The following is an 11,665-nucleotide window of genomic DNA, read 5'->3' on the forward strand; positions in this document are numbered from 1 at the left end:
GTTGTCATTAGTGTGTAATTAGCTCAGAATAAGAATTGTTGTGTTCTCCTTGGCTTTGAATAAGCTGTTTATCTACATAGAGAGCAGGTCCACAGAGTTCACCATGATGCACCGCCATGTTTCTCCAATAGCCCAGAATGGACAAACCAAACACTGGCTCTACCTGGGGCCATTTGTGTTTTCGTGTTTTTCTAAGCTTGAGTTATCAGAGATTAAAGGTGAGGACACATTAGCAGGTGCTTAGCTAGTGCCAAGTCTGAGACAAGATTAACATGGTTGTAACCTGCCATCCTCACCACTTAATAACACTAAATTCAGCTAAATTATACACACTGTTCCTTTAAATCAAATGTAGTTTATAGCTAGTAAGTAATTACTGTCTAGCACAAGCAGCACACATTATTCTTAAATGTCCCATTCCACATTATAAATACTTAAACTTTTACTTGAGTAACATTTCCAATGCAGGACTTTTACCCGTAACAGAGTATTTCTAGACTGTGGTATTACAACTCTTACTTAAGTAAAAGTTTTGAATACTTCTTCCATCACGGTTCACACCACAGCCACCTTGCCTCTGAACTGACCTCAGTGCTCACATACGTCATCCATTTCCTCAGAAATCACGTTGTTTCAATAAAAAAGCCTTTCATCTGTTCCCTAATCAGCTGTCTTTGATTTTCCATGGAAAGAAGAAGCAATATCCTCAAACTGAGGACTCTTAATAGTGGTGTACCTGAGGTTGTTGTGCAGATAGAGCAGCAGAATTATTAACCACATGGCAGCTGCGACTATAGGGGAACACAGATAACAGAAATTACAGACAAGAATGTGTCAAAAATTACTACCATGACTACAGTAGACTTACAATGGATCTGAATATTTCCTGCCGCACTGCCAGCTGAGAGTGAGGAGTGTTTTACCAACAAAAGTTACCTTGAGGATGACACCAGGATTTTATGGACAGAAAAGTTGCAAGGGAAAATGCTCTCCAACTGGTGAGAGATAACAACACAGATGAGTTATTTGGAAAGGCAAATTCAACTTTTTCATTGTCATTGTCCCGCAGACATATTCACACATTCTTCATACCCAATTTCTTGTGAGTGCCTCCAGTGAAACTGAACAATTTCCAGGCTTCGTAGAGTAACCTATGAATGTCTGCATTCTGATTTTGTAGCGTGACCATACTAAAAAAAAAAGAGAAGAAAAGTTAATAGCAAAGAAAAATGTTAGACCTATTAATAGGTTTATGAAGCACTAACTCCTGAACTCAGGAATGTTTGGTTGACTTTTATTTAACCTTGAACTCTAGTTACTGAGCAGCAAATCCGCCTATTACTTCAACCCTCAGCTTTCCTTGCACATGAATTAATCAGAAAGCCTGGGGGTAATTAATTTTTTGGCTGGACCACAGCATGCAGTCAAAGTGCTACACATGGGTTTTTCCATGAGTGAGTGAGTGATAGACTTGGCACCATTGGTCAGTGTGACTGAGATGTGACGCAGCTGTTTCCCTATTGACCGTTGTTCTTTCAAAGTAAATAGGTGCGGAAACGGTGGACACGCTGACGGATCTGTTTGTTTGAGGAACAGCTGTCTGTAACACACAAGCCTATATTTATTTAAACGTTATTAACTGATACGTGTCACAGTGTCTGAATGGATGGCGCTGCCGTTATGAAGAGATGAGGAAAATCAGGCACTGACTGAAACTGAAGTGAATAATTTGTGTTATAGCGTTGGACTCAGGGTTGCCAACTTGCGTGCTTCTGGCGTGTGGCACACGCTTTCACTGTCAGTCTCACACTAACATGACGCCAAAGCAGATTTCACGCCAAAACACTGCAACAGCAGAAATGTTGAACAATCATGTAATGCAGCGAATGACTGACTGTAGAATACAGCCGACTATATTTGACAACCAAGCGGCGTTTCATTATCGCAGATCAAACAGTTAATCGCCCGACAGTGCAGTGTAGTTAGAGAGAGACAGACAATCGCAGCGAAGCTGTCTGAGTGAACCAACAGCCAAATATTCAGCAGTGGAAAGTGATTCCTTTAGATTTCTAGACTACTTTGTTTTAGTTTCAGGTTTAGTCAGACTTTGGATGGGATTAAACACCAGAGCACATGCTCCCTGTCTTATCCAGCCACTGGCATTGAGTTCTCATTATTATTACCAGGGGTGTCCCCAAGTGTGGCCAGGGGAGGCAATGCCCCCCTAATATAGATACTGGCCCCCTATTGAAAATCATTTGATGGGGATATTACTGTCTTTAAGAGACTGTGGTGTGCTCATTTTTTAAAAAACTTGCAAAGGAAGTGATATCTTGTGAAACTAATACCCTATCCATTGGTGCCAACTATGTCAGCATAGCTTGCCGGGAAGGGGGCTAAATATCACTCCAAAGTTAGGCTTAATTTTGGGGAGGGAGCAACTGTCATGGCCATTTTAAAGGGGTCCCTAGACCTCATGATATCTGAATGAAAACTGAGTGGACGGGTACCCATGAGTCTCTCCTAAATATGTGAAGGCTTGTTCCCATTTAATTAAAAATTCCCATTGTTTTGTTTCTTCAGTCCATGTTAAATTAACACCCAGCCTATTAGAAGAGCAACAATTTGCCTAATCTTTGCTTTTTTCCTTTGTTCTCTCTACATTTTCGCTAGTTAAAAAAAAAAGTTTCTAAATCTACCATTTTCTTGCAATTTGTGGAACATTTCTCATTAAGTTGCTTATTCTCTTTTCCCTCATGTTTTGAAAGGAATAGAACCAGTTCGATCAGGGTTCAAAGGTTTAAATACTTAGGAGAGGTGTCTGAAAGCAGCACAAAAAAAGCAATGTACCTTCAGGTTTCAAATGGTGAATGGCATTTTAATTGTATTTAAATACTCTTTAATCATGTGTTTCTTTTGTACTTTGTCTTGTTTTTTGATACCTTGTTCCTGAAGTGAACTATAATATAAACTTGCCTTGCCTTACAACAGCATAAGCAAAGCCCAGAATTTTAGTAATGATGATTGGCTTTGGTGCCACCCTAAGATTTTCAGTAACCCCATCTGGCCACATCTATAAAAAATTCTGGCGGTGCCACTAACTGGGTAACTGCAACAGAAAAAAAAGTCACATTACCACAGTGCAGGTTATTGTCAGGCTCAGGGGGAGGGCAGTTGTGTTTCCACTGCTCCAGGTCCCACCTCACCACGTCTCCATCCGCACAGCTCTGCACGCTCAACTCTTCAGCGCTCCATTCTCTGGCCCAGATCCTGAACAGACCAATATTACCAAGCAGATCCTTCCCAGTATGCAGCTGCACCTCACCATTTGTGCTTACATAGTGAGACACCCCCAGAGTGAGAGTGCCGTTTGGGGCCAGTTGCTGGGGCAGCACTGGGCTCACAGAGGCCTCAAGCTGACTGGTTCCATTGATGTAGACCCGCAGCCTGCGAGCTTTGCCAGACCAGGTGAAACAAACAGAGTACCATTCATTCACTTTGAAATCGCTTTCCAAGCTGTGCTTTTCTCCAAACAGCCATACTGTCAGCTGTGCACCTGAGCCCCCAAGCCCCAGCTCTGTGTGTCGTCTCCCTGGTGCTTTGTAGTCAAAACCTGTCCATTTTGATGTATGGGTGCGACGTAGAAGCATGCACGCACTCAGCTCCTCGAGGGCTGGTACCACAACATTTGGTTGTAGCTGCCACATACACCGACGACCCTTGAACGTCAGCTTCTTACCCCACAGGCTAGTGCCAGTAGGGGCAGCTGAAACAACACATAGGTTGTAAGACACAGGTAGAAAATCCTGAATCACACTCAAGGCATAATATTTGCCATCAATCCAATCAATTATTCTCAGTTGTCTCACATTAAGCAATGAAAAAATAAGACAATAGAAACACAAGACAAGACAATTAAAAACAATAAAGCCGCTGGTACTACACACTTGTTTTATTTAGAGCTATAACTCTGTGATATTTTGTACTACCTTGAACATTGTCAAGTGCTATAAAAATCATTTAATTAGTCTGAAATCTTACCTGAGCCCAAAAGCTGTATACACAGACAGATCAGAGTTAGAGAAGACTGGCATCTGATGGAGTTCATGACAGCAAACAAAGGTGCTTTGCGAGTCAGGTTGTCATCTGCTGAAAGGTGATAATATTTTTTTAAAATATTTAATTTGCCAGGAAATAATGCAACAATTATAAACATTTTTTTTGTGGCTAAATACATAACTTACCACATTCATCGCCTTAAATCTGAAGCTATTTTGAGAGACATTAAACAATTAATATCAGCTCCTGAGACACCGACAGAGCCATGAGTCTGCTGCCAAACCTTCTCTATAAGAAGACCTCCCCGCCCTCTCCCTTTAGTTCCCCGAGTTACTCATTAATCACCAGCAGTAAACTTAACTAACAAGCATGATAACGTTAAAATCTGTACTTCATGAAACCTTTGAAAAGTGAGTCTCAGAATCCTTTGTAAACACATTCAAGTCATTTGTGTGAAATTTTAGTCTCAGAGTTTCAGTGACAGTTTTGATGGTAATAATTATCTTTACCAGGTTTAAAGATTAAAGACATAGTGCAGGATGTTGAGAAACACTTGACACATGCCCTTGTTTGTGTAAGTTTTGATGACACAAATGTACCATTACTGAAACATTTAAAAATAGCTTGTCTACAGACAAAAAAGGTTTGTGTTTAGGGGTCTTTATATAGGGGTCTTTATATAATTTTTTTTTTAATCCCTCTACACTGATGCCTCAGAGAATATAAATTGATTGACATTAATGTTCATAGCAGCTAAAAGCAGAAAATTACATCATTTAAGCACCCCGTTTCATGGAAATTATGTTAATCTTCAACTAATTTTATATATGTTATAGTATATATAAATATAAAATTAGTATATATGTATTGAGAGACACATAATGCAGAATAAAATGTGTTTTCTATAAACATAATGATGGAATGTTGCTAATTAACTTATCTGGCAATTATGATCTTTATCTAACCTTAACTAAAGTGCTTTGGTTACCTAAGCCTATGACCTATTTTTTGGACACTGAATGCGCATGTTCGGTTTCCAAATGCTGCTAATTGACTGTTTGTATTAAGTTTGATGCCTGTTGCTTGTGTTTGAATGCATATGCTGTTTGTTTTAACTTTTGCTGTTGTGTTTTTAGTCTATTTGTTCCTTTATGTGAAATGCTCTATGCTGTTGTCTTGGCCATGACTGCCTAGGAAAAGAGGTTCTGAATCTCAATGGGACTATTCATGATTAAACAAAGGTTAAATTTGACATAGTTAAGATGTCATCTGTATATATTACAATAGCTTCTACATATGCTAGATATGAAGAAAAAAAAACATGCTTAGGTTAAATATGTTCACAGTCATGGACCATGGAAAGCAAACTGCAGTTCCTCTAATGGCCACTTGAGGCTGGCTCCAGAAGTGAGTCAGTCCTCATTTTAAAATGCTGAACTTAACAGCAGAAATTAAAATTTTTACAGCCTGGTAAAAATTTAATAATTTTGGTCTCTATAGCTAATTTATATTTTATATCATATTCATGACAACTGTACAGGGGTGAGTTTTTACATTACTCAGCCGTTTAAATGTTATGAAGTCTTAAAGTCATACATATTTAAGGGTGGGGCCTCTGTAGAGACCCTAAGTCAGATCCACCACTCACTCCTCTGCAGCTCCAACTTTCAAAATATGGTCACTTCTGGCTCCCAAAAACAAAAATTGTGACAGGATGAATGCTGAACTTACAGCATGTGTTATTTACACAAAAATAAACACAACAGAGAACAACAGACATCTGTTACACAAAGAACCCCCTATCCCCCCCTTGGAGTGAGACGATAGGTTTTCGTATACTCTATACATCAGCTCTGCAAACAGTAATATCCCTGTCCTAATCTTGTGCGTTACAATTATTCCGAAGCGATAACTAACCAAACAAATCTAAATGGCTTTTCTGTGTGACTTATAATGTCAGTGTCTGCCTCGTCCTCAGCTGTACAGACCTGAAGGTAAAGGAGGTCCATAGTGCAGCTCTCTTTAAGCCTGAACTATTTAAACAACCAGTGTATGTCCATAACTTCTCCTTTTCACATCCATAATATCCTGTCTGGCTGGTGATATAGTTTAAACAGTAGCACCATGTTTGTTGTCAGGCTTTTAGCTCCATACTACCACTAAGTGGTCAAACATTAAACTACAACTGAATGACTTTGTCTTGATTCACATCATGGGTCTCGCCTTCAGCCTGACCCTCCTCAGTTCTCTAACAAAACAAACTGGTTGTAGTATTAAAAGTTTTATTTCCAGCCTGCAAACACGCTCACACAAAGTCTCTTTGTTGGAAACACGTTTGTTAACAAGGGTCTCATTCATGCATTTTAATTCCCTCCCCTTCTCTGCTCTCTGTCTGAGGCCAGAGCCAAAACCAGCGGGTTTCCCAGAGGGAATATGAGAAGACCAGGTGTGACGTGAGGCGCTCAGGTGGGGGACCTGAAAGTTTCATGTTCACTGGTTGGATAAGCTGGTTGGGAACCTCTCCTGCGTCATTAGTGATGTAGAATGAGGGGCATTCCCAAAAAATGTTCCCACCACTTTACATCTGCTGGATGTGGAGCAGCTTGTAGGGAGGCACACCAAACTACCATCGATGGAAGCTGGAAATTAGTCTATTAGAGAGCCACTGCTTATTGAACTATATGGATCAGTAACATGTGTAAGTTTTTATTTTTCGCTCTGGAAGCCTCTGGCACCTGAGAATATGTAGTTTTGTTGTTTTTTCATTTCAGTTGTCTTCATATGTGTAATGTTAAAATTGTGTTCTCGTGCAAATACATGCTATTTTTTAGGGTTGTGGTTTCACTGTAGGAGGGAAAAGAGGTAACTTACTCCTTGGTGAAGGACCATGGACTGTTTGCCAATGGAGGCTCGTCTCTGTGCTGCTCTGCTCGTGGTAAGTCTGACCTTAAAAATGTTTTCATTTACAGATTTCTAAAAGTTGGACTCTAATTCTGTATCATTTACGTATTCAGTAGAAAATAACTAACACTTATCTCAGTCATGATAGCTAAGTACACCACTGTGGTACTTGTACTCCACTTGTATTTCTAGTTTATGTTACATCATATGATGCACTGGTCAGTGCACAAAATCAGCAAAATCTCAATCTTATGCTTTTAAAAAAATAAAAGTGAATCAGTGCTGTAAGACTGTGTGTTAACACACTTTAAGTACTTAATTTAATGTTATTTCTTATCATTCTAATTTAGCAGCCTGTTTTATTATTTTTTTCTTTGAAGGTGCAGACATTTTTTCAAACAAAAATATTTAAATCAACAAGATATTAACACCCTTACAGCAATGACATCTACAGGAAAATTAGACATCATCTGTTCATACAGTGATCTATGACTTAAACTACTTTCTACCCGCCCACTTCGGACCCCCTTGCTCGAACCTCACCAATCTTTAAACTCAGCCTTCATTGTGATCTCAAGTACACACCTGTAAAGTTTTGTGACTACATCTTGCACTGTTGTGACGCTAAAGTAGTGGTGGTAGATCCTGCAAAAGTAGGTGTAAGTTGTAAAGTAGTAAGTTGTTTCAGGTCATGAACTGCTGTATTGTGGCTGGAGTGATCCTATGGTGATCTTTAGTTTTAATTGTCTATTTCATCAGGTTTGGTGCATGCTGGTGCACTCTGAGCCCAGCTGCGATCAGACAGAGTTCTTACACACTAATGGCACTTGTGTTGCATGCCCTGTGTGTGGACCAGGAGAACAACTGTCAGAGGTAAAACACACATGGAGCATAACAAGTGGCAAAACCATATCTTCCTTTTTCAATATCCTTCCTTTACCAGTCTTGCTATTTGGTTCCAAGTCTATATTGTACATTATTCTCAGGACTGTGGTTTTGGAGATGGTGGTGAAGGCGCCTGTATCCTGTGCGAAGGAGGGGAGTTCAGCGCAGATACAGGTGTGGCTCCCTGCATGCGATGCACACAGTGCAACCTGCTGAACCGCCTGGAGAGGACAGCGTGCTCACCCACCAGTGATGCCCAGTGTGGTCACTGCCTCCCAGGGTGAGCTACACTTACCAGCCTGAACATCTGTCACCTGCGAAGTGCAAGCATTTGTTTTTTGATTTTAGCATATGAGCGTTGTTGTGTGTGCAGGTATTATGAACTCAGGAGCATGACTGGGGAAGTGGAGCTGCCCTGCGTGCCTTGTTACAAAGACGACAGAATCCATAAAGAGTGTTTGCTTTTGACAGCTCGTGGCTCTACAGGTGGTAAGAACCACAGATAAACCATACAGACTAAATGACAATGTTAAGGAAAAAGTTATAAGTCTTGTTCTCTGACAGAGAGTGCCGTCACTTCGCCCAGGGGAAATTTCAAAGTACCCAAAGAGAAGAGTGAGTAACCCTGCAGATATTCACTAACAACTTTTTCATTTAAACTTTTTTAGTCTTGATTGATTCTCTGTTTATTAAGGAGTGAAAGAGGAAACATTTCCTATGGTCCTGATTGGCTCAGCAACAGCGTCTTCAATTTTTCTCATTGCTCTGCTGCTTTGGGGCGTCCTTCTCACTGCTGAGAGATTCAGTGAGTCACATAAAGTTTGACATTTCTGCAGTTTCTCCCCATCTGTCTTTTGTTTGCTTGACTAAATTTGGATCATGTACACTTGTTGCAATATTCAGAGCGGGTTCCTGAGTACTGTCCTGGGCCCGAGGGAGTGCTTTCTACAGACGACCTTCAATACACACCTTTGTCCAGCCCAGCAGAGGGAGCAGCCGAACAATCAGACGATCCTCCGCAGACACTTGTTCCAGATCAAGATCCCCCAAGGTGCCTTGCAAACACAATAGTGTTTGATCACTCATTCAATTAACCTCTGCCGGTTTCTGTGTAATTATTTACATTCATTCAATCTCCACCCAGAGGCCTGAACTCACTCAGCCATGACAATGAGGTGCACCCTACTTCTATTGTGATTAATGTCACCACCAACATAAAGCCCTCCAGGCAGAAAGACGAGAACATCTCACAGGAGGAGAAGCAGAGCAGCTGCTCCTCCACGGAGGAGGTAAAGTGGTTTAACATATTGTTCTTACATGCTGCTCTCAATATAATTATCCTCTAAGTGAAATGATTTGATGTTCATAAAAACTCACTACGAGAGAGAGTTAGTTTGACAGTGTATTTGTATTTGTTTAAGTCCATGTGGTCAATTTATCAGCACACAAACCAGTAAACATTCACCTGAATCATGAATAAATGAAAAAATTACATATTGTAGCACTGAGCCACGGAAACAGTTTTGGTTTAACCCTTTGATAGTTAGGCTGACTTAAGTTTTCTTATATTACATTCAGATGCCTTTCATAAACAATTAAATCCTTGAAACCAGAGCAAATTGGTTTGATTTATTTCAAAAAATGACAAAAAAAAAAGAAGAGAGAGGGACAGAGACAGAGAGAGAGGAAATTATTAGAAAATTAACAAAACACTAGGAGTGTGTGTTGTGATGATGTATTTATTTATTCATTTTTATATCTTTTTTGTAATTCTTTTATTTATTTATTTATTTCTGTTTATTTGCTTGAAACTTTTACTTAGTTTGATAATTTTGGGTCATTTCTTGTTTGATATACTCTCCTATGCCTTCTTCTTATCTTGAGAGAAATCAGATAATTTTGCTCAGGTTTCAAAGGGTTAATTTATTTGGAAGTAAGATTTTTTTCTAGTGAGATTTTTGCCTTCACCCCAGTGCAAGTGGGATGAATTGAATTTCATTTGTGGTGGACAAAGAGTGGAAACTTGACATTTGAAAGACTTTATCTCCAGAAGTAATGTCTCAGATTTTCCACAGACATCACCATCAATAGTTTCCATTAAGGCTACTGCTATGTTAAAAAAAAAGTTCAAAATATTGAACTATCTTCATGCTAACATGTCTAGCGTTACAATATGTAAGCACACCCGAAATCTTGAAGATCACAACCACAATACTGTGGGAGGATTGGTGTGATGTACTTAACGTTTAAATCAAACACAATATAATGAAAAGCTGACTTTAAGATACTGCTCAAAGCACTGTATGAAACAACTAACTACAGTTGTTAATTGTTCTTTTCAGTTGCATATTTTGAGATTCACTGATTCTGCTCTGACTAAAGAATAAATAAATAAAAACAGAAATAATAGCAAATGCCCCTCACAAGTAACAACAGCTCACACTTATGGTAGGTCTTTAAATTCGTCACAAACATGCTTGTATTTTATTTGTTTCCCCCCTTTTTATTCTTTTCTTACCCACAGCAAGGGTAATTTCAAATGTATATTTAATCCTTGTTATTTCATAATTATATTTCTTTGTCATTCCCATTATTTTATTTTATTTCATTTTATTTTATTTTTACACTGTACTCAGGTCTCACATGTACATGAGATCTTGACTTCCTGATTAACTGAAGTATATATATTGTCATCGATATATTTTTTAAAATAATTTAATCAATTTCAATACTAATACTTATTATATATTGGTCTTTTCTGCTCCTGTAAAAATGACCCTGTCCTCTTTTCTATGTTGATTTCAGATGGAGCAAAAACTTCAGACAATCTGGGAAGTGGCTCAAGGTATGTATATTTTAATTTAGCCAAAGGTAGTAAGTGGTCCCTCATTTTCCTTCATGGTAATCTGTCGCTGGAGGAGTTCAGTTGTTGTTGCTCTTCTCTGACGTCTGTTTGTGATTCTGCTTCGACTCTGTCCAGGTCAAAGTATTGAAATGCTCGACTATGACTCGGTGCAGGACTTGTCCTTGCTGCTTGACTCTGCTGACAGCAAGAACATGTTGAGGAGACTGGGGCGCTCTTTGGGTGTCCCACCTCAGGTCAACGCTCATCTCCAAGGTTTCCAGGACCTATTTCAGTATCTGCGCACCTCCACCTACACACTGATGCCCCAACTTGCCCAGGCTGCTGCGCTCCTGCCTAATCCTGAAGTTGTTGCTCGGATACACAGAGCTGTGGTGAAAAAGTAACAACCTCTTAGACCCCAAGGATGTGTTTCCATGGCTTCAGCTGTTATACAGTATTTCATTATTTGTGCTTCAAGTTTTAAATAACACAATATCCAGGTCACTGCAACTGAACCCTACATGCGGTGTTACTTCCTGTTTACCATGTAAAATAGATGAGAGGCCTTCTGGCTAAAGCATGTGAGACAGACCAGGACAGAGGATACAGTGTTCATTGCGAGATACAGAACACAGAGCCCTGAGAAAATGTGTTATTTTCTCATTGGGAGATGTTCACCAGCTGATCATTTTTGCCTCAGTCTTTAGTTCTGCAGATTCTTCAGCACACTCAGTCTGGTAAGGTTTAACTTATTATTATTATTATTAATATTATGATTTGGATTGCTGTTGTTCTGAAATGATGAACACATTTTCAGTTAAATGTTGTGTCTTGTTGGAGACCTATTTTCTTTCTACTCTGAAAATTCTCACTCTCGGAAATCTGATGAAAAAAATGTATATAATGAAATCTAAAATCTATTGGTTTAATTGAGAATTCTTGTTTAATTACTGTATCAGCTTCATTTATTATCGG

The 11,665-nt window shown here is 39.3% G+C and overlaps 1 protein-coding gene across 1 annotated transcript; it reads left to right on the forward strand.

Annotated features, from left to right (window-relative positions):
* The first annotated feature begins 6,946 nt into the window (after nt 1-6,946).
* Nucleotides 6,947-11,094, forward strand: LOC121947773 (tumor necrosis factor receptor superfamily member EDAR-like). The gene is made up of 10 exons (XM_042492889.1): nt 6,947-6,994; nt 7,720-7,833; nt 7,947-8,125; nt 8,219-8,334; nt 8,410-8,460; nt 8,540-8,650; nt 8,749-8,896; nt 8,990-9,134; nt 10,651-10,690; nt 10,826-11,094. Exons 1-10 carry the CDS (start codon nt 6,947-6,949, stop codon nt 11,092-11,094), a joined length of 1,221 nt encoding a protein of 406 aa, XP_042348823.1.
* Nucleotides 11,095-11,665: the final 571 nt, after the last annotated feature.

The sequence above is a fragment of the Plectropomus leopardus genome, chromosome 9 (assembly GCF_008729295.1).
Source record: "Plectropomus leopardus isolate mb chromosome 9, YSFRI_Pleo_2.0, whole genome shotgun sequence".
Lineage (NCBI taxonomy): Eukaryota > Metazoa > Chordata > Actinopteri > Perciformes > Serranidae > Plectropomus > Plectropomus leopardus.